Source organism: Haematobia irritans, chromosome 5 (assembly GCF_050003625.1).
Source record: "Haematobia irritans isolate KBUSLIRL chromosome 5, ASM5000362v1, whole genome shotgun sequence".
Lineage (NCBI taxonomy): Eukaryota > Metazoa > Arthropoda > Insecta > Diptera > Muscidae > Haematobia > Haematobia irritans.
In genome coordinates this window covers 176,076,664-176,100,333 of record NC_134401.1, presented here as the reverse complement: position 1 = coordinate 176,100,333, position 23,670 = coordinate 176,076,664, and the positions used below count along the sequence as shown (strand labels likewise).

General features: G+C 31.9%; 1 protein-coding gene across 1 annotated transcript; it reads right to left on the bottom strand.

Moving 5' to 3' along the window:
• Positions 1-959: 959 nt before the first annotated feature.
• Positions 960-16,920, bottom strand: unpg (homeobox protein unplugged). The gene is made up of 3 exons (XM_075312837.1): positions 15,837-16,920; positions 1,567-1,787; positions 960-1,488 (listed from the first exon to the last, which is right to left on the bottom strand). The coding sequence occupies exons 1-3, from the start codon at positions 16,675-16,677 to the stop codon at positions 1,135-1,137; spliced, it is 1,416 nt and encodes a 471-aa protein (XP_075168952.1). The 5' UTR covers positions 16,678-16,920; the 3' UTR covers positions 960-1,134.
• Positions 16,921-23,670: the final 6,750 nt, after the last annotated feature.

Genomic DNA, 23,670 nt, shown 5'->3' with positions numbered 1-23,670 from the left:
GATCATGAAAATTGCTTGAAACTGAAAGTAAAATTTCCACATTTTAATCATCGTATTCATTTAAAAAATGGCGGAAAAAATCTACAGATTTAAGATTTCAAATCAAGGCGTTATTTCATCATATATGTTACACGATATGTTTATGATTTCTCTAAAACTCAAACAAAATTGGTTCTCATAAATCCAGAATCTGATCTAGTCTTCATAGGTAGAATCTGGTTGAACTGATTTGCTTTGTAGAAAATTTGTCATCAAACCCCCTAAAATTCCATATATTATCAAGAAACCCGCTACGACGAAGAGTTTTCAAAGTAAACTATTATATTTGATTCGTGGTGGTGGGTATTTAAGATTCGGCCCGGCCGAACTTACTGCTGTATATACTTGTTTCATCTGAATTCATACTTCAATAATATTGATATCGTACTTAAATTTGTGGAAATCGTCCTCAAATTAGATCTTTAGAAACCAGTATACTTTGTTTCAGTGTACTGATAACCTATTAATTTCTTGTACTAATATAAGTCAGAGTCTAACTACTTTTGATAGGTTTTCAAAATTGAACCGAATCGAATTTTCATGTTTTTCAAAACCCTCTAATCGACTTCCTATGTTCTTTAATATCGATTTTCAACTGACATCTGTTGTTTGAATGCCATCACAGAGTGCAATTGAAATTTACCGATTTAATGCATTAATTGTCAAATAGCAATCAATATTTCCGTTCACTTCATTTTATTGAATAACTTACTCACAATAAAAAAAAGGTTATCGTGAAAATGGGAGACATATGGAAATTACATCAGATTATGGATTTATCATTTTTGTTTGAGTTTTAGAGAGATCTTAAACTTCTCGTCTTAGCGGGCAATGAAATAACACCTTTCATTTCAAATCTTCAAATCTAATTATAAATGTAAAAGGGGGTGTAAAAAGTAATTTTGTTTGTTGCACATACATTTAATTTGTTGACTCTTTATTTATTTATTTACAATTCTTGTGTGTCTTAAGTTCTAGTCTGTAAACTTTACTTAGGATTGAAATTAGGAAAAGGGAAATACCATAAAGAAACGAACTTAACAAACTATGACAATATTTTCTATTTTCTAAAACTAGACTTCACAGCACTTGCTGTTAATAAATACTACGTGCAAGCGTGCTCGTTAAAGCGGTTAGGTTTGGGGCTGCAGGTGTGTTGACCGTATTTGGTGGCAATGCTGGCACATTAGAATTGGGAACATTGGAATTGAATTTTTCAAAACCACTGTTGTCGGAGGTGATCTTTTTCCTTAAGTCGGGTTTGGGACCACTGAGGCACATCTTCTCCATTTGCTGGTGCTGCGAACGAACTGCGAAACGATTTACGTGGACGGGAATAGGTACAACAATTTTCGTGCCGGACGTTCCGTTCCGGCCTAAACCGTGAGAAGACAAGCCAGCTTTAACACGTTTCCATTTCGCCCTCCGGTTTTGAAACCATATTTTAACCTGTGGAGGAAATAAAGTGATCCATTAAATGATGTTCTGCAATTTTCCTGCGAACCCTAGTTGAGGAAATACACTTACTTGAACTTCACTCAGCTTAAGACTTGTCGCAATTTGGCTTCTTTCGGTTAGACTTAGGTACTTCTTGGCATGGAATTCTCTCTCTAATTCCAATAGCTGCTCGGAGGTGAATGCTGTTCTCCTTCGTCTCGATTTGGAACCAGCCATGTTATTTGAGTCTTTGTGGCCACTCGAATTCCCCTCATCATCGGAGCAGTCTTCGCTATCAGTGTGATTGTATGCTAAAAAAAGTAAAACAAAATGAAAACATAGAGAGGCTAGCAAGAACTGTTTCTGAATGAGTTATTCATAAAAACATCGAAGGGTGGGGTGCATCAAAATCCGCCAAAATCTTTAGAAAAGAAATTATGGGGAAGATGAAAAAACCATTGAGGAACGTATAATGCTTTAGGGTCCACCAAAAATATTCTGATGTTGCTTTTATTTAAAACATTTCGCATGATTTGGAAAGGATGAATTAGTATTGGCGTTAAGTATTTCATTTCGGACACACAAAGAAAATTTTATTAGAATTGAGCCAGCTTTACTTTTTTAAACAAAACTTCTTCATTAACTCAATGAATATTTTCGTTAAAAGACGGCTCATTTCGTTGATTATCGGAAAAATAGTCATAGTAATGAGAAATTTTATTATATGTATATATGCTGAAAAAAGCTTGCCGGTTCCAAAGATTGTGTCTTAACTCTTATGATTTTGTTATTAATTCTGAGCCAAAGAAGCGGAGAATTCAAATAGGGTTACATTAAAGACATAGTTCTCTTCAAAATTTAAGTTTCGCGAACTTGGTACTAGGAAACAAATTTGAATTTAATCGGTTTTTCTGCAAAGTCTTTTAAAAACGAAAATCTAAATTTCCAAATGCAGGTAGAAATTATGCTATGTTTCAAGTAAAAATCGTCTCCTATTTCCGAACGCTTTTATGCATTGGGGTCAAGATACAAAAAGCCAACAAAGTCATTCATTTTGAAGAAATTTTCAGAATTATTAAGACCAAGTTGACCTTATTCAAACAAATTTTCTTTCATGTAAAGATACCAATTTTTAAGTCGAACTACTTAAATACAAAGACAAAACGATTTCATTGAAATTTTATCGACTTTCAGGCAAGGAAAAAAACTTTTTATTAAAGAAATGAGCCTTCTATGCAATGCAAAAAAAACTCATAAAAATCTGCTGAAAACAGCAGTCGGCGACTGCTGTTATATATTTTTGAATTTGGGGGAAAATCTATTGTAATTTTTGGTAGGTTTTAAAATGAACATATTTATTAACAAAAAAGTATTTGGTATATTCTTGCTGCCGAAAGACATTACATTTAAGAAAATGCAATGTCGCACATAATATGTTCTAACATATTAACATACGTGTCTCAAAAAAGCCTTTAATTAATTTAACTACACACAAAAAAAATCCAATTTAAGTCTTAACTGAGTTTTATAACATATTCAATTAAAAACTTAATTTAATTTTTTAATTGAAACAAAACTCAATCACAAACATTAATCGTATAAATTAACTTTTAATTGATTATATCATTTCAGTGATTGAAAACATTTCAGCTAAAAATTAATTGGATTTTTTCATATTTTTAGTAATTTTTGTTGTTTTTTTTTAATAAGTTAAAAATTAATTAAATTTAGCGGCAAAAATGTAGCTCCGTTAGTGCTTCGTTAGCTAATAGTATTCCATATAGCAATTAGGAACTTAACTGATGAAAATTTTTCAGTTAAAGTTAACCGGAGAAAAGATATTTGCAAATTACTTTCTGTTAACTGGCAGTTAAAGCCTAACGGAGCTACATGAAAATTGCCGTAAAACTGAAATGTATTAAACATAAATTACATCCTCAAAAAAACTCGCTTCTAAATATTCAAAATATTGTTTGTATTGTTCAAACATATTATGTTTTACCTTAGGCATACACTGGTAGAAACAAATTTTGATGAAATTTTCTTTGTATATATATTTTTTTTATGGCGCCAATTGGTTACTTCCAATCTTTTACTTGCAGCATACTCTCTAGGTCTGTCTTTCTAAACACATATATGTTTATAGGCTATTTCTAAATTAATATATGTTTGCATCTAAACATATTATATTTACAAAAGTGTTATGTCCCAAACATAATATGTTCTAACATATTAATATATATGTCTCAAACATGTTATGCTAGTATATGAACATTATAGGCTTGCACTTAAAAATATTGTGTTAAAAAAATTTAACATATAATTTTTACACCCAAACGTGTGAAAAACAGTCTTTTTCGTCCGTGTATGTTACAAGTACTTGTTATTAATATTTATTTACGCGATCCAAGTATATGCTCCGTATTAACCATGTAAAAATTGATCGATATCGGTTCATAATTATATATAGGCCCGGATTTCTCCTCCGGAGCATCGGTTGCGGTACATGATTTCAGTATATGATTTTTAATGATTGAGGTGGCAAAGCTTCCTCCCCAGAGGCCTTCCTAGGCCTATGGAGAAAGATAACACAGCCACAGAATCAAATGACAGCATTTTTTCGGATAACTGTTTACTTTTGGTATGCGTCTGATGAAACATAATATGTTTACATAGCACAAACAATTTTTTGTTGGAACAAATTTTTAAAATATACGCTGACAGAAAAAGCTTCATAATATTAATGAAATTTGTCATTAAAATTGAGCCAATGAAAAAATTTCATAAACACATTGAATATTTTCGTTAATGTAATGTTTTTTTATTAATTAGCGAAACATTTCATACTATTAATTAACATTTTCATTGTATCAACGAAAATTGTTCACTATAACAATGACAAAATGTCATTGGCTCAATTTTAATGAAATTTTCTTTCGGTGTATGTGTATGCTTTCAGCAGAATATGTTTGGGAGAATATATTACAGATGCGATTTGTTTGAGAGTGTAGTAAGTACTAAAATTATTTCTTAGGAAATTAAATATCGATAACTGAACTTGATTTCGATGAGTAGCGCGTTTGTGCAACAGTTTCCGAATTTTTGTATTACTCATCAAACAAAGAAAAAAGCAAAAGTATACCATGGACGACTTTAGGTCCAAAGTTGTCGTATGCGAGTATTGGTCCACAAATAAAAATAGAATTTACTGGCAGGAAAAACATAGTGCAAAAATATTACCGATTTTCTTCATTATTTGTGTATTTTGGATTTGTAAGAAACAAGATAACAAGAAAAACGATCAGCAATGTAAGTAATTGTTAATTACACACAAAAAAAATTGCAAACTAATATGAATATGAACGTTTACCTACTCATTTCCTACCTTCTTAATCCATTGTTGATACTTTAAAAATGTAATTTGTTCAATGGAGACATTTTATTTAACGCAATGATATTCGAATAAATCATTCTTTTCATTTCACATTTTAACGTCAGTCGAAAGTCCACAAAAAATTAAACTAATTTTAAATAAAAGCAAAATATTTTTAAAAATTATCCCCATTTCAAGTTTGTCAGATTTAATTACGATATTTTCGCGACCACAATGGCTAAGGACAATAAGCAAAACGAAAATTAGCATAAAATGGCATTAAGAACCCAGTGTTCAATGTCAATCAAAACAGAAAGGAACTGTAAAAATCAAGTACGACGTAAACGCTTTTCACACAATCAACTGACATTTTGACACATGCTAGCTACTCTTTGCCATCACCCCATCTCTTGCCATCCTATAGGAGTTGGGAAAACTCTTGGGGGAGTAAAAGTCAACCAACAACTTAATCTCCATCCAGTTTTCACATAATTCATAATTTTCAAAGACTTCTTCATCCATGCCGAACAATGGAACTCATTCCACTGAATGCAAAAAAGAGTATGACGACAAATTTTTATTGAAGATGTCTGTATTTGCTGAGTACAATGAAGTCAGTCTATCCCGTCCATCGTCCATTCACAAATAAAAAGGTATTTGCAATTTGTAATACAATGAGTAAGAATTTATTTTTGTTAAGCACAGTGGTACAAGGTATTAGACTAATGTGATTCAGCTAACAAGTATATACGGCCGTAAGTTCGGCCAGGCCGAATCTTATGTACCGTCCACCATGGATTGCGTAGAAACTTCTACGTAAGACTGTCATCCACAAGTTTCAACTTACATGCACTGAAAAAAATATTGTCGTGAAGTCAAAGATTTCATGTCTTTAAAATACGAATGCAAATTTTGCTTAGCATAGAAGACGCATTTCTCTAGTATAAAGTTGTTTTCCTAGACCAAAGGTCGATAAGCTTTTCAATGAAGTCGTATTGTCCTTATAATTAAGTGATTTGATTTAAAAATGGATATCATAACATGAAAGAAAGAATGTTTGGGCTAAGGTCAACTTGACTTTAATAATTTAGAAAAAATTTTTAAATTTAATGAAATTGTCTTTAAATTTGTTGTCTTTTTGCATCTTGACTACAAAGAAAAAAATCTTTCAAATATAGGACATGTTTTTCAACACTTTATTTTAAAGACGTTTTTTACTTGAAACACAACATAATTTCTACTAGAAGTCGAGTCTTAATTTGGAAAATAAAGTCGTCGTTAACTTGTTTTTAAAGGACTTTGATAGCATATGAAGAAAAAAAGCTGAAAAAGCGAAAAATTAAAATTTGCTTCCTAGAAGCAAGTACACAAAACCCGATTTTAAAAGAGAATTGTGTCTTAAAAGTATCCTTACTTGTATTCTCCGCTTCTTTGGCTCGGAATCAATACCAATTTTTTAAAGTAAAGACAAAATCTTTGGAACCGGGTATGCTTTTTTTCAGTGTGGTTGTTAAATATCATATACTACCACCACGTACCAAATTTCAACCAGATCGGATGAATTTTGCCTCTCCAAAAGGCACCGGTGGTCAAATCTGAGGATCGGTTGATATGGGAGCTATATATAATTATGGACTGATAGGAACCAATTCCTGCATGGTTGTTGGATACCCTATACTAACATCACGTACCAAATTTCAACCGAATGGGAAGAATTTTGCTCTTCCAACGTGCTCCGGAGGTCAAATCTGGGGATCGGTTTATATGGGACCTATATATAATTATGGACCGGTATCGAGCAATTTTTGCATGCGTGTTTGAGGCCATATATTAATATCACGTACCAAATTTCAACTGAATCAGATGAATTTTCGTCTTCCAAGAGGCTCCGGAGGTCAAATCTGGTGATCGGTTTATATGGGGGCTATATATATAATTACGGACCGATATGGACCAATTTTGTATGGTTGTTAGAGACCATAGTCGATAGCTTGTTTCGTTCGGAAGTTAACGTGATTTCAACAGACGGACGGACGGACGGACATGCTCAGATCGACTCAGAATTTCACCACGACCCAGAATATATATACTTTATGGGGTCTTAGAGTAATATTTCGATGTGTTACAATCGGAATGACAAAGTTAATATACCCCCATCCTATGGTGGAGGGTATAATAATCCACCGGCTAAGGTAATGTTGTACACTGAGAAAAGCATGCCCGCTTCCAAAGATTTTGTATTTACATTAATGATTTTGGTATTGATTCCGAGTCGAGAAGCGGAGAGTTGAAGTAAGTCTACATTTAAGACACAAATATTTTTTAAATTTGAGTTTAGCGTACTTGATTCTAGGAAACGTATTTTAATATATTAGTTTTTTCAGCTTTATTCTTCATGTGTAACCAAAGTAATTTAAAAACGTATTAACGAAAACTTCGTTTTTTTCCAAATTTAGACTTCTAGTAGAAATTATGCTATGATTGAAGTAAAAAGTAGTCTTAAAAATAAAGTGTTCAAAACATCTTCTATTTTTAAACGCTTTTTTGCTTCGTTGTCTAGATGTAAAAAGTCAACTAATTTCATTAATTTTGAAGAATTTTTCACAATTATTAAAGATAAGTTAACCTTATTCAACCAAAATTGTCTTTCATTTTAAGATACCCATTCTTAAATTGAATCACTTAATTATAAGGACAAAATGACTTTATTGAAAATTAGACCGTCGTTTTGTCAAGGAAAAACACTTTGCATCGGAGAAATACGTCTTCTACGCTAAGAAAAAAACGCATTCGTATTTTAAGGACACAAAATCTTTGGTCTCACGACAATATTCAGTGTAGAATCCGGAATAAAGAAGTGGAAATTTCTCTAGCAATGGGTTCAGTGTTATGGCATAACCTTCATGTTGCCGAATCCCTACGGGGTGTCATATAGGTTTTACCACCACTTATATAGAAGTTAAAAATATTTAGAAGTGGTGACAGCACTGCTCAGAAATCTTAAAATAAGTACATAGTAGCGTATTTTTTCAAATCTTTTCTATTTTTAATGCTAAGAGTCAAACCAAAAATGTTTTTCTTCACTTTAAGGACAATTTACCTTAATTGCACCAAATTGAACTAAACTAGAATAAAATATTCGTACGTCTTCAAAAACATAGGAAGAATGTATTACGCCATTGTTAAAGTGGTCGTCATTTTGGGCCAGCGATTTTCTTCTTTATTTTTAGTTCATTTGTTTTTTATGGGAAGGAATAAATTCATAAATGGTAGTTAATTACCTTACATGGCAATTACATATTTTTGTTTTAACAGCGAACGGGAATAATTTTGTTCAAGTAGTCCAGCATACGCCCACATTGAGATTTTCATCAACATTGCCCATTGTGCAATACACATAGAGAGCATTTAAAATCTATTTCAAAATGATCAACAATAAACCCAAAATTTTCGAGACGTCTGTATCACAAGTTGCTATATTTGTGAATACCTTTGTGTTTGTGTGAGTGTCATACGAATGAGTAAAAGCCATAGCGAATCGATTGAATTTTCGTTACAGAAAAAAATTAAATATTCATAACTGACATTACGAGTGTCGTTGGATGAGTCCATTCTCGTATGCGGCGGAGGTTATGATTTTTCATTTACAACAAAAGCAAACATTATTCCACCCAACAACTTCGACCACATCATAACTAAGTCAGTGAGTAACGGCGATAATTTGTGAACGTCGTTCATGCTCAATAAAGCCTCGTGGGGGAGTGCAATGCGATGTTGTTGGGTTAATTCATTCCAAATGAACATCCTCTTTAATGCCATATGGATGTTTTAGGCAAGGAAAAACATTATTGGTGGTGATTAGTGGTTGGATTATGACAGAGCAAAACACAAATACACAAACAAACAAACGTACATGCATATGTACGCCATCCAAATTGAATATAAATCTCTGCCAACAAAAGAAGTCATCCGTGTAAGTGTGAATAACTGAAATGAAGCGGGGATACATTTCAAGACAAAATCACTTAGGACACAACAATAATATCTGATGACGTGCTAGGGTCGTTGTCTTCATTTTGCCAAGGGGTAGCTTTTTTATGCTCACATTTTAAAATTGAGATTCAATGGAGCGTTGAGAAGTTCTGCGACACTCTTTGTATATCGTTACATTTTATCTAAGTTTAAATAACTTGGATACAATTTAGAGAGTACACCCTCAAAAAATGCGCTTCTGTAACATATACTCCCAAACACATTCTGCTTCAACCATATATATTTTCAGGATGGGTCCAAACAAAATATTGTTTGTATTGTTCAAGCATTTTATGTTTCACCTTAGACACTGATAGAAAAAAAAAACTTTTAATGAAATTTTCCTTGTGTGTATATGTTTTTAAGGCACCAATTGGTTACTTCCATTTTTTTACTTATGTTTATAGGCAATTTTGAAATTATATATCTTTTATGAATATTTAAAAAATTGTTATGTCCGAGACATAATATGATCTAACATATTAACTATATGTCGCAAACATGTTATGCTAGTTTATGAACATTATATGCTTGCACTTAAAAATAATGTGCTACAAATTAAAAATAATGTGCTACAAATTTTTACACCCAAACATATTAAAAACAGTTTTTTTTCGTCCGTGTAGAGAAAATGTGCACTGAAAAAAATATTGTCCTGAGGTCAAAGATTTCATGTCTTTAAAATACGAATGCAAATTTTGCTTAGCATAGAAGACGCATTTCTCTAATATAAAGTTTTTTTCCTTGTCCAAAAGTCGATAAACTTTTCAATGAAGTCGTATTGTCCTTATAAGTAAGTGATTTGACTTAAAAATGGGTATCATAACATGAAAGAAAAAAATTTTGAGTCAACTTGACTTTAATAACTCAGAAAAATTCTTTAAAATTAATGAGATTGTCTTTAAATTTGTTGTCTTTTTGCATCTTGACTACAAAGCAAAAAATCGTTCAAATATAGGACACGTTTTTCAACACTTTATTTTAAAGGTGTTTTTTACTTGAAACATAGCACAATTTCTACTGGAAGTCGAATCTGAATTTGGAAAATAAAGTCGTCGTTAACCCGTTTTTAAAGGGCTTTAATAGCATATGAAGAAAAAAAGCTGAAAAAGCGAAAAATTAAAATTTGCTTCCTAGAGTCAAGTACACAAAATCTAAATTTAAAAGAGAATTGTGTCTTAAAAGTATCCTTATATGTATTCTCCGCTTCTTTGGCTCGGAATCAATACCAAAATTGTTAATGTAAAGACAAAATCCTTGAAACCGAGCATGCTTTTTTTTCAGTGTGGCAAGGAAAAATTTTTATAAGGTAAAAACCAAAAGGAACCATTGTTAAATTTCAGTGAATCAAAAAAATCTTTAAAATCAAATAAAACAGATTGAAGTCAATTGTTGAATCGCTTTTCATAAATTCGGATTTGCTTTAAAAGAAAATACTTTATAAGAAAGGGGAATTTCGTTCCGGAGGAAAATATATTAGATCAAATTGAGATGTCAAAAAAATCGTACTTTTAACGAAAGTCTTCACATTTCATGAATTTTCTGAAGACATTTTTATGAATATTTTACGATAAATTCTTCATAAAAAATACAAAACATTTTCGTTGAAATTAAGAAAACGATTCATTGAATTTGTGACATAAAATTGAGTGTATTGCTTTCTTCATTTATAATTTTTTTACTGCATCTATGCTATTTCTCATTTGGGCGAAAGGATGTAAGGAATAAAAGGCAACCAAACTGAAAATTATTCAAAAAGTTAAGGTTTGAAGTAGTGATGATATTTTTATAATATAAATATTTTTCTAACAAAAACTTTTTCATAACAAGAAAGAAACTTTTGCATACAACGATGAAGGAAAAATTTCGTTAATGAAATGTTTCTTTGGTTGTAAAACAATGACAAATTTCGTTTTTTTTATGAAGAGCATTCTTTCGGTTTAGCTACACCGAAAGAATTTTCTTCGTAAAAAGAACGAAAAATTTCGTTAAAAGTACGAAATTTGTCATTGTTTTACAACCAAAGAAACTTTTCATTAAAAGTACGAAATATTTCGTACTTTTTACGAAGAAAAGTTCTTCCAAAATTTTCGTAGTTTGTAAGAAAAAAATTCGTACTTTTTATGAAGAATCTTCGTACTTTTTATGAAGAATCTTCGTACTTTTTATGAAAAATCTTCGTACTTTTTATGAAACAATTTCGTTCTTTTTATGAAAATGTTTCGTACTTTTTATGAAAAATTTTCGTAGTTTTTATGAAAAATTTTCGTACTTTTTATGAAAATATTTCGTACTTTTTTCTGAAAAATATTCGAACTTTTAGAAAAAAAATTTATAGTCGAAAGTGCATTTGGTTGTAGTTGCAAGTGTGAAAAATGACATCACTACTTTACATCTTAAGTTTTTGAATAATTTTTAGTTTTATTGCTTCACTTTTATTCATAGCGCGCTATCACCAAAATGAGAAGTAGCATAGACTTGCATAAAAAAATAGAATAAAGGAATACACTCAAGCACATTATAAAAGACAATTTAATGCCGCGAACGTAAATTTTACAACTTCAATGAAACTTCTTCGTTATTTCAAAGAAAATGTTTCGTACTTTTTATGAAGAAATTTTAACGCAGAATGTTTCGTAAAATATTCGTAAAAACTTCTTCACAAAATTCATGAAATGTGAAGAAAGTTTCGTTAAAAGTACGAACTTTTTACGAAGAAAAGTTAATGTAGAATGTTTCGTAGAAGTTTCGTACATTCGTAAAATGTTCTTCGTAAAATTTACGAAAATGAATGAAAATTTCGTTATTTTAATGAAGAATTAAGGAAGAATAGTTAATGAAGAATTCTTCGTAAAATTATCGAAGAGAATTCTTTCGGTGTATCGGTGATAGGGGCCAATATCTTTATGGCTGTATTGGCTCGCGCCGCGAGTGAATAAAATATTTGCACAATCATGCTCACGATCAAAATAACGTTCATAACGATTTAAACTTGCTCATATCACAATCACTTCTATTATTTAAATAATTGAGAGGCATGAAACAAGTCCCCATGAAATATTTCCCCAATATGAAATGTATTCCCAATTTCCTCTATAGAGACTACGAGGGCAGTTCGGAAACTTCTTAGCCAAGCACAAAAAGCGCGGTATAAACAGAAAAAGTTGAGTGTTTTGGAAACTTCCATCTCTGTTATGAACACATGTTAAACACATGTTTCGATCTGGCAACTCCTTCATATAGAAACAGTTGTTCAAAAAAGACGCATCCGCAATTTTTTTTACAATGGAAAAATTAGAAATGCGTGCTGTCATTAAATATTTACATAAAAAAGATTTATCGGGACAAGAAATTCATAATGATATGGTGAATGTGTTAGGTGAAAGTGATCCTTCATATGCAACAGTAAAAAATTGGGTTGCTGAATTTAAACGTGGCCGTACAAGCATTGAAGATGCACCACGTAGTGAACGCCCAAAAACAGCAACAACAACAGAAATTGTAGCCAAAGTGCATGATATGGTATTAAATGATCGACGAATAAAAGTGCGTGAAATTGCTAATATCATGGGCATCTCAAATGATCGAGTCCATTTTGCATGAAGAACTACAGATGAAAAAGCTTTCTACAAGATGGGTGCCGCATTTGTTAACAGTCGATCAAAAACGCATAAGAATGAACATTTCTCAAGCCTGTTTGGATCGTTTTAAGCGAAATAAAATGGATTTTATGCGTCGTTTCATAACTGTTGATGAGACATGGATCCACCACTATACTCCAGAGACAAAAGAACAATCCAAACAATAGACTGAAGCTGGAGGAAGTGCCCCAAAAAAGACAAAAACAATTCAATCGGCTGGTAAGGATATGGCAACGGTTTTTTGGGACTTCAAAGATATTTTATTGATTGACTATCTGCAAAAGTGTAAAACAATAAATGCAGAGTACTATTGTAACCTTTTGGATCAATTAAATGTACAAATTCGAGAAAAACGTCCTGGCTTACAACACAAAAAAAATTTTCATCAAGACAACGCACCAGCGCACAAGAGTATTTTAACAATGGCTAAAATCAACGAATTAAAGTACGAGTTGCTTGACCACCCACCTTATTCTCCTGATTTAGCTCCCAGTGACTTTTACTTGTTCCCAAATCTGAAAAAAATTCCTTGCTGGCAAGCATTTTACATCAAATGAAGATGCAATTACAATTGTAAACCACTATTTTGAAGACCTTGAGGAAAACTATTTTAATCAAGGTATAGAATTGATAGAAAAGCGTTGGGCTAAGTGTATTGAAGTTTCAGGAGATTATATTAAAAAATAAAAATATTTTTGAAGAACTAACTATTCTCTTGCATTGATAGGCTAAGAAGTTTCCGAACCGCCCTCGTAGTTGCTTATACGAAATAAGTCCCCAAAAAATGGGGATTTATTTCATTTTGCATTTTAGGTATTTAATTTTTGAGGTGTAATTTAATTTGAATAGGGAATCATATTCAACTTATTACACAGATAAGTTCAATGCTGCTAGCAGAAGAAATATTTCGTAGACTTTTCAAAAATAGTAAGAATGAACAACAGAAGGGAGATTTTTGTAAATGGTACTTAAAAATCCTACAATGTATGTAAATAGTCGTTACTTTAAGAACTCATTAAGTAAAAATCAAATAATGGAATATATCGTGCTATATTCAAGTTTTGCTATTATTTGCTATTTGTTTGTACTTGTACTGATTCAAGTTTAAATATAACGCGAATTTTTTGTGAATCGTAGGTGAGCGTGAGTGCCCGAGTAAACATAAAAGAAAACAAGTAAGGGCAGCCTAAAGTCGGGCGGGGCCGACTATATTATACCCTGCACCACTTCGTAGATCTAAATTTTCGATACCATATCACATCCGTCAAATGTGTTGGGGGCTATATATAAAGGTTTGTCCCAAATACATATATTTAAATATCACTCGATATGGACAGAATTTGATAGACTTCTACAAAATCTATAGACTCAAAATTTAAGTCGGCTAATACACTAGGGTGGAACACAATGTTAGTAAAAAAAAAAGAGAAACATTTAAATCTGAAGCAAATATAAATATAACGCGAATTTTTTGTGAATTGTAGGTGAGCGTGAGTGCCCGAGTAAACATAAAAGAAAACAAGTAAGGAAAGCCTAAAGTCGGGCGGGGCCGACTATATTATACCCTGCACCACTTCGTAGATCTAAATTTTCGATACCATATCACATCCGTCAAATGTGTTGGGGGCTATATATAAAGGTTTGTCCCAAATACATACATTTAAATATCACTCGATATGGACAGAATTTGATAGACTTCTACAAAATCTATAGACTCAAAATTTAAGTCGGCTAATGCACTAGGGTGGAACACAATGTTACTAAAAAACAAGTAAGGAAAGATAGACTTCTACAAAATCTATAGACTTAAATTTTAAGTCGGCTAATACACTAGGGTGGAACACAATGTTAGTAAAAAAAAATGAGAAACATTTAAATCTGAAGCAATTTTAAGGAAACTTCGCAAAAGTTTATTTTTGATTTATCGCCCGATATATATGTATTAGAAGTTTAGGATAATTACAGTCATTTTTACAACTTTTCGACTAAACAGAGGCGATTTTACAAGGAAAATGTTGGTATTTTGACCATTTTTGTCGAAATCAGAAAAAACATATATGGGAGCTATATCTAAATTTGAAACGATTTCAACCAAATTTGGCACGCATAGCTACAATGCTAATTCTACTCCCTGTTCAAAATTTCAACTAAATCGGAGTTAAAAATTGGCCTCTGTGGTCATATGAGTATAAATCGGGCGAAAGCTATATGTGGGAGCTATATCTAAATCTGAACCGATTTCAACCAAATTTGGCACGCATAGCTACAATGCTAATTCTACTCCCTGTTCAAAATTTCAACTAAATCGGAGTTAAAAATTGGCCTCTGTGGTCATATGAGTATAAATCGGGCGAAAGCTATATATGGGAGCTATATCTAAATCTGACTCGATTTCAATAAAATTTGGCACACTTGACTACACTACTAATTGTACTCCTAGTGCAAAATTTCCACCAAATTGGGGTAAAACTCTGGCTTATGGGAGCTATATCTAAATCTGAACCGATTTAAATAAAATTTGGCACACTTGACTATAGTACTAATTGTTCTTTTATACCTAGACTTTGATTACAAAAATGTGCTCACGGACAGACGGGCATGACTATATCGACTCAGGAGCCCACCCTGAGCATTTTTGCCAAAGACACCATGTGTCTATCTCGTCTCTGGGTGTTGCAAACATATGCACTAACTTATAATACCCTGTTCCACTGTGTGGCGCAGGGTATAAAAAAACAGTTACTACGATTAGTGATTGGTACTAAACAGAGAATGAAGCCGACCCATTTTTGTCGGCGGCGGCTGACACTAAATTTTTGCCTGCGGTAGCGGCTGTGCGCCTAAGCCGATATAAATTTGTATTTTCGGCGGCCGATAATTATCCATTATAAAATCACTTTAACGTTACCCGAATTACAATGAGATTAGTTGTACAACCAATTGTACAATCAAATTTCCATTCTATTCGAATTTTCTGAGCTAACGTTTTGCAAAATTATTATAACAACTTGATACTGATTGATTGGTTCAAAATTTTAGCAAAAAATACAACAATTATTAATGATTTTTTTTTTTCTAATTTAAATGAATAATCTTGATTAATTGGTGGCTAAATTTAAGTCGAGATGATTTCACATATTCGGCGGCGGCGTTGACTGGCAAAAAAATGGTCGGCGGCGGCTAAAATCGCCGGCGCGACTCGGCGGCTTCATTCTCTGATACTAAGTTTGGAAAAATATTGTTTCATACAATTTAGTGGTTTTGCACGAACACCAAGGGAAGTATTCTACATTTCATGATCTTTATTTAATTACCTCTACTTTTATCCACATCAGCTCTGCAGTTTTGGGGCGACATTGTCAGACTAATATCGCTACATGAATCATTACTACAATCATAGTCCTCGTCGACAACATCGACGGACGCTTCGTCGGATGGATGGTGTGAACTGCTGTCGGAACAATCTTGTCTGGCTTGCAGGTGAAAAGAAGAGCCTGAAATCGAATTCGGGTTTACCGCACTTTTAATGGCCGCCTCGCTGAATACCTTGTGGGCAAATCTATTTGCAATTGATAGATTTTGCACATTTTCTGATGTCAACCCATTTGTCATAAATTCCGCAAGTTTTTGATGTGATGTTAGGTCGTTGGCAAAATTCATTGACTGTTGCAAAAGAGACTCGTTCAAAGACGTAATTGTTGGTGGAATCGATCCCAAGCCGAATGCTGGTATTAAAAATCTTGTTTGCAGTTTCGAATCCAAATCGACCGTTGGATTTGAGTGATGTAATGGTGGTGAGCTGTGAGGAGCCGGTACATTGATAGGTGTACTGGAATCCTTAGCATTTGGTTCTTTGGCCAGACTATTAGCAGCGTATTCTCCATTGTTGGCAAGAAGTTGGGAGATCCTATCATGATTTTGGGCGAAATACCCATGTAGCCAAGGATTGTACAGAGGGAAATTTGTTAACCCCAGAGCCGACGAAGCCACCATTGCCCGGGCATTGAGTTCTTCCGTTATTTCATAGTTGCTTGCCACATTGTCGTTGGTTTTTTGGACTGCTTGATGATGTGTGGCTATGAGGCTGTCAATAGAGAAGGGCGTTGGGAATTTACTTATTTTCGTAGGTACGTCTGCATCCATTTTATTATCCATATTTATTCGGTTTATTCACTCTTTTGTAATCACTTTTTACTTCTTTTGATAATTAGGGTATCTTTGCTATTTATACGTACATAGCGTATTTCTATTCTTAAAAACAAAATTAAAATAATCGATAGACAATTACAGCACTATTTTTGATCAATTTTTTACATTTCTGAGATAAAACACAACGGACACACACAATCTTCCACGCAGACGAAGCACTGAACCGTTTTAAGATCTTCGGCGTACTGACACTGTCCCCGTGTTTGTATAGACAGAACTCATATCAACGCATCACGTACTACCAAAAAAATATATTTGTATTCCTCCAGCCCATCAGCCTGGTGCCAGACAAAAACAACCACCAGACAAACGACCCAGTCGCACAGAGTCATTTACAAATTGGACCTTCCCCCTTATTTTCGAATTCAATATGGCGGCGCATGACAAAATAGAATAACGAATAGCATGCCGCTATTCTCGACCGTATCAGCCAAAAAGAAAAAGCTATGTTGGCCATCTATGAAAGAGTGAATGAGAGGCATATATAGTTTATGTAGTAGCTAATTGCCCCCCTTCGATTAGTTTGCATGAAATGTTTTATTGGCATTGTGGTTGATGTTGTTGTTAACTGTGCTATCATGAATCATTGTTTGTTGTGTCATTTTCTGCTTGTACGACGACGATGATTGTTCGGTCATTCGAACGAATGTAGCGAAGAAATCTTGTTTAGTTAATTGCGTTCCGCATGATTCCTTGTCCTAATGGGACATATACACGACACCACCATACACACTTCCCACACACACACATGCCGATATGTGTATGATAATTGTGGCATTGCCACATTCAACAACGACACGCCCATACATTAATAACAACAGAAATGAAGTGCTCAAAGTGACCAATTTGTAATGAGACAAAAACAACGTTGGTTGTTATCACTTTTTGGACACTTGTTTTATTTTATTTAATTTCACATTCATCCTCTCTCTTAATCAATGGCGAATACAGATACATTGCTGTCATTATATCGGAAGATTTGTAGGAGTTTTTAGCGTAACGAATTTTATAGATATGTTTATTTGGGTATAGAATAAAGCAAACAAATATGAAATCACGAAATTTGTGTAACTTTGCACCTGATATTCGAAAGTAGAGATAATCGTATCGGAAGCCATATATTTTATATACACTCAGAGAAGGAATATGATCATCTCCTAGAGCAAAATGTTATTTTTGGATGGGAAGAAAACAATCTTTTTGCCTCAAAAATGTTTTTGTTTCTCGCCAAACATAAAATTGATGTCGCCAAACATAAAATTGTACATAATGACCGAGAAAATAATATGATAACGACAAATATGTTACATGTTCACCGTCCAAAAATAAAATTTTACTCTACACCCAGAAAAAAGTGCCTTCGAAACTAAAGGAAAAATTTTCATCAATATAGTTTATCCATTTTATTTCCATTAAGGTAAATTTTTGTGAAAAATAATAAAATTTACTCGTTTCAGTAAAAAAAAATCCTAAACTGTAAGCAGTTAGGATTAGTTCATTAACTAGAATAAGGCATGGAATTTTACTCATACTATTTTCTTCGCTGGGTATAAGAATTTACTACTGAAAAAGAAAATTTTATTCACCTATAACAAAGCATTCGTAAAAATAAACAAAAACCGAACTAAAACCAAGTTTCCTCAAAATTAGTAAAATTTCTTATAAAATGATAATTGCGATTTCCTTTATAATAGAAAGTTTTTCATACATACGAACAACACTTGGCATAGAAAAATATTTTAGTTCATTCGTACTAAGAAGTATGCAATCCTTTCAAAAGTTAAGGAAACACACTTGTTAGAATATAGGAAATTTTCCTAAATTTCTATTGTCTACCTGTAATCGATACCTGTCATCGTAATCGATGTGTTTGCGCGTGGGTGTAATCGATATATTTGCGCGTCGGTTGTTTTTTTAGTTGGAATCGCGTTGTTTTGGTATACGGATAGATTGTTAAAAAATAATATGGTAAAATAATATAATAAATAACAAATAAAATATATAAAATATTTGTTATTTTAAATTAGTGAGAAAAATTTTCGTTTTTTTAAATAAATCTATCAATGTTCGTGATAGTGTATAAAGAAAGAAAACACCAGCAGAATAACAACCCTTTCATTTGTCTTTATTTTGGAATCTTCAATTATCAGGTAATATTCAGTGACGTTTATCTTTTGCAACAAAAATGTTTTATGATTTTTTTATATTTGTAGGTATTGGAATTGTAAAAGGAGGAAAAAAAATCGTTAGGCAGCAACTTATTAAAAGTGAAAAGTACAAGAAGAAGAAAAAGTGCGTTTTACAGTTGATAATATCACACGGAAATTGGAAATAGTGGAATAATAAACTAATATTTCAAAGAGATTCGATGCTGTTGATTCTTAATAAATATATTCAATATATTAATAAAACATGTCTTTTATTGAAGATAAAATTGCTTATAGAAATAAATAAAATTGTATTTAAAAACGAAGGTAAGCAGTTCTAATTATGAAGTAAAAGTTTTACCACAAATGTGTAAGATTTGTCGAAATGAATGAAAAAATTTCAATAAAATCATTCCATATATGAATTCAAATTAGTTAAATTTTTTCATTCTGTAGTGTAGTGGTATATAAATATAGGAAAATGTTAACTAATATATGGAATGCATTATTCCTAATTTCTACGAAAATCACATCGTTCAAACAAATAAAAATGTCTTTGGCGCTATACGAAGTTCAACTTTCTTTACAATGAGTTCATTTTAACTTAAAGAAGGGGTCACTTTTTTCTGGGTGTAGTAAGTGATTAATATTCCTTCTATGGGAGTTGTTCGGTGGTCCATAATGTTTGAATTCATTTCATGTTACACTAAAAAAAGGCTTACACCCAAAAACAAGTCAACCCACCTTGAAGGAATATGTAGGTTTATTTTAGAAAATTTTAACTAAAACAGTTATCTAATTGCAACATGTTACAAATAAGTTAATCGTAATAATTTTTTCTGTTATTTAAGAATATTTTCTGTGTTGAGAGAAAACATTGTTAAAATGTCTTTTGCGCTGTACGAAGTTCAAGACAGGTACAATTGTAGTAAAGTTTACTCATTTGAAAGACTTGTGAACTCAATTTATGCAAACTTCTCCCATTTTAGGAAAATATGAACTATTTTATTTTTTAGTAAAATTGTGAACTATATTTGTATACAACAATTATTCAAATGAGGAACATTTTCTCACATTGGGCAAAATTTAACTAAAATCAACTAATCTTTATGAGTTCAGTTGCCATTAGCGCCCCCCTTTCATGAGTGTACACAGCTCCAATGATGTTGTTTTTATAGAAATTATTTTGGTATTGATTCCGAGCCAAAGAAGCGAGTATTTATTTAAGACGCATTCAATTTTACATTTAGGTTTTGCGTACTTGATACTAGGACAAAAACCAGAATTTATTGATTGATTGGCGGCTACATTTCAGTCGAGATGAGCCGACTTAATCGGTGGGGGTGACAACTGGCCAAAAATATAATTCTCTCCCCGCAAACGAGAGAATATTAAGAATATTCGTGGAAACATATTCCTGTTCAATCTGAACGAAAACGATTCTGTCAATAAACTATGCTAGATAAACTTGAAATTAGTTAAGAATAATTAATTAGAAATCACACTGTAAAAAGAAACTTAAGTTTGTAGTTACTCTAATGATTTTAATATTTAACATATTACAATTACAATTATAATACGAGAAGATTAAGGAATTGATTGGTTATGAAGCTACTGAATAAAAAACGCCAGATACCAATCTCACAAGCCTAACTAGGCATTTGTTTCTTTGCTGGCTAATGCAAGTTTCCAAGAAATAAAACAACAAGACATTGTCCGATCGTTAACCAATCAGGCGAATTCAGCAATGTCTCTAAAAATAGATTTCGATTTGTTGTTGCATTAGTGTAGTAACAAACCGAAATCAAAAATAAGATTAAGGAATTGTATCTATTTAAAAGTGATGACGCAAAGTGGTGGTGATAATGGTTCAATTTGAGAGGAATAATTCTCGTATGTAATTTCCATAGAAAATTAACATACAAAACCCTAATAAAATCATCTCACCCCTCCAGATCTAAGCTAAATACTATGAAACTTGCATTAGCCAGCAAAGAAACATATGTCTAGTTAGGTTTGTGAGATTGGTATCTAATGTTTTCGTTTCAATAGCTTCATAATCAATTAATTCCTTAATCTTCATGTCCAATCGTATCAAAATTTTAATAATAATATGGTATGTAAAGTGATTAATTTGGACGAAGAACCAGCCTGCATTGGTATCAGGCTAACATAAAAATTTGAATATTGATTCCGAGCCGAAGAAGAGGAGATGTACATATTTAAAATATAATTCTGATTTAAATTTCAGTTTGATTCCATGTTTCAATTAAAACGTGTTTTTAAAATAAATTCTTGAAAGGCATCTCCTATTTTTGAATATATTTTAACTTTATAATCAAGGTAAAAAAATCATCGATTAGAGCAAATTGACCACAATTAAACGGAATTTTCTATTAGATAAAGATAATCTTCTAAGACATATCACCTTCATGGAAAAGTTTATCGACTTTTGCTCAATGACAAACACTTAATATCTGAGAAATTCGTTTTCTATGCTAAGCAAAACTCATGTTCGTATTTTAAACACAATAGATCTTAGTCTCAACAACATTTTTTTTTTTCAATGTACATTATTAATCTGATTTCCGCTTCAAATGCCAAACATAGTAATGACCTCTAAAGACAAACAGATATTCTTCTCCCAAATATACAAATTAATAGGACCTTGTTTTTAACCTAGGACTTTGTTTGTTCCTTCATTTTGTTTTTAACTCCATTCGGTTCTATGCTTGAGTCCACGTAATTAACTGGTAATTGAATTACGTAAACAAATGCTTTCGTTATGCATACCACTAATTACAACATGTCATTATTTGGTAAAACTCAGGTTGTCGTAGCCCCAACCCTTTAGTCACGTTACAGCATAAGGCAAACTGTCGTTCTAGGTATGACTCCAAGAACTGCTGTACAATTATGGGGCGGTGGTATTCCTGCACATCGTAATCGTTTACTTGTGGTAAAAGTTATGAAAACTGAACAGGAGTAGGCGTGTCGTTTGTTGGTTAAACATTGGACATTGGAAGGCAGATAAGTATGTATTCGATAATTGCCAACAGAAGTGTGGTTAGTTTTTATTCTACTCCTGTAAATATTGTTGGTATTTAAGTGTACGTCTCACGTCAACTGCTGACCTAACTCGTTCGTTAACAAAGGTCATATGGCAGAATTCACATGACCGCACTGTGCCATACCGCATCGATTATTCCAGTTGTCCCTCCAAGCAGCATGAGGGTTTGAATGTTCAATGAATTTCCGTTTCGATAATTTGATTAATATTTTCCTGCTGGTCCAAATAATCTCAATAATGATAATTATATATTGAGTATAAGGTAATTTATATGCATAATTCAGAGTTCTATTTCCGAGACTTGCATGTTTCTCATGGGATGTTATATGGCCAGAATATACATAGACACGCTGAAAAAAATGTTTACTTGAAGGATTTTGGTATTAATTTCTAGCCAAAGACGTGGCTGCTTGAAAATGAAGGTATTTTAAGGAAGCAACATAACCTTAAATCTAGATCGTTTAACATTTAAAATAGGTTAAGTTCATAATTATCATTTTTGGGATATTTAAATATTTAAATTGCAAAAACGTTAAATCAAGGATGCTTCATCTTCAAGATAAACCATAGCCAATATATGAAACTTTATTATCTTCAGGCCAAAGTCTCAATACCTCACATAATTTAAAATGTATTTCTCTGAATCAAATATGTTTTGCTTTACATTAACGAAAATTTGCTTTACTTCAAAGCCTATTCTAATATAGTGTAAGTTTAGGTTCATATTTTTATTCATCTGTCACATTATTATTTTTTTAGTGTAAATTTCTTATAAGGTGATGAAAGATTATGTAACCTAAAGTTTAAGGTACCAAATTTACTCAATCTTAGGGACGTTACGTTTGAAGTTAGGTAAAATTTCCTTAAATTAAAGAAAAACATTTTTATGTAAAGAAATAGTCTAATAAATTGTTTCACTTCACACAAAAAAAAAATTTTGATTCAATCACGAAATTAATTGATCGAATTAAGTTTTTAATTGAAATGTCTTCAATCACGAAAATAATAGTATCAATCACAGTTTTAATTGGGCATAGAAAAAATTCTTGATTAAAAAAATTGATTTCATTAGCAAATTTCAATTAATTTTTTAATTGATTCAATTAAAAATTTAATTGATGTTGATTTCAAAACCCAATTAATTTGTTAATTAAAAAAGGTCAATATTTTCAATTACTTTCTGAACTGGCTTAGAGTTTTTATTTGGAATAACAAATGATTGTTTGAAAAACATTTTTAATTATAAAATAAAAAAAATGTTCATCACATTTTTTTACTGACTTAGTCTTTCGAATTTGATTAAAAAGTTAATTGTATCAATTAATTTTTTAATTAATAATTTTAAAATTTCCAATCATTTACTTAATTAACTTAATGTTTCTACCTTGATTAAAAAGTTAATTGTATCAATTAATTTTTTAATTAAACATTTTACAATTTTCAATCATTTACTTAATTAACTTAATGTTTCTACCTTGATTAAAAAGTTAATTGTATCAATTAATTTATTAATTGAAAACATTTTCAACTTCAATTAACTTTTTAATTGGAAATAAATTGGTGATATTTTTTCTGTGTTCTTCAATTCTCCGCTTCTTTGGCTCGGAACCAATAATGCTTTTTTTCAGTGTAGAAAAAGCACATCTGAAACAGAGTTTTAAGAGGTTATCCAAGACTGGTTCATAGGTTAAGGACTGGTACAACTAATTTACTGCTCAACTT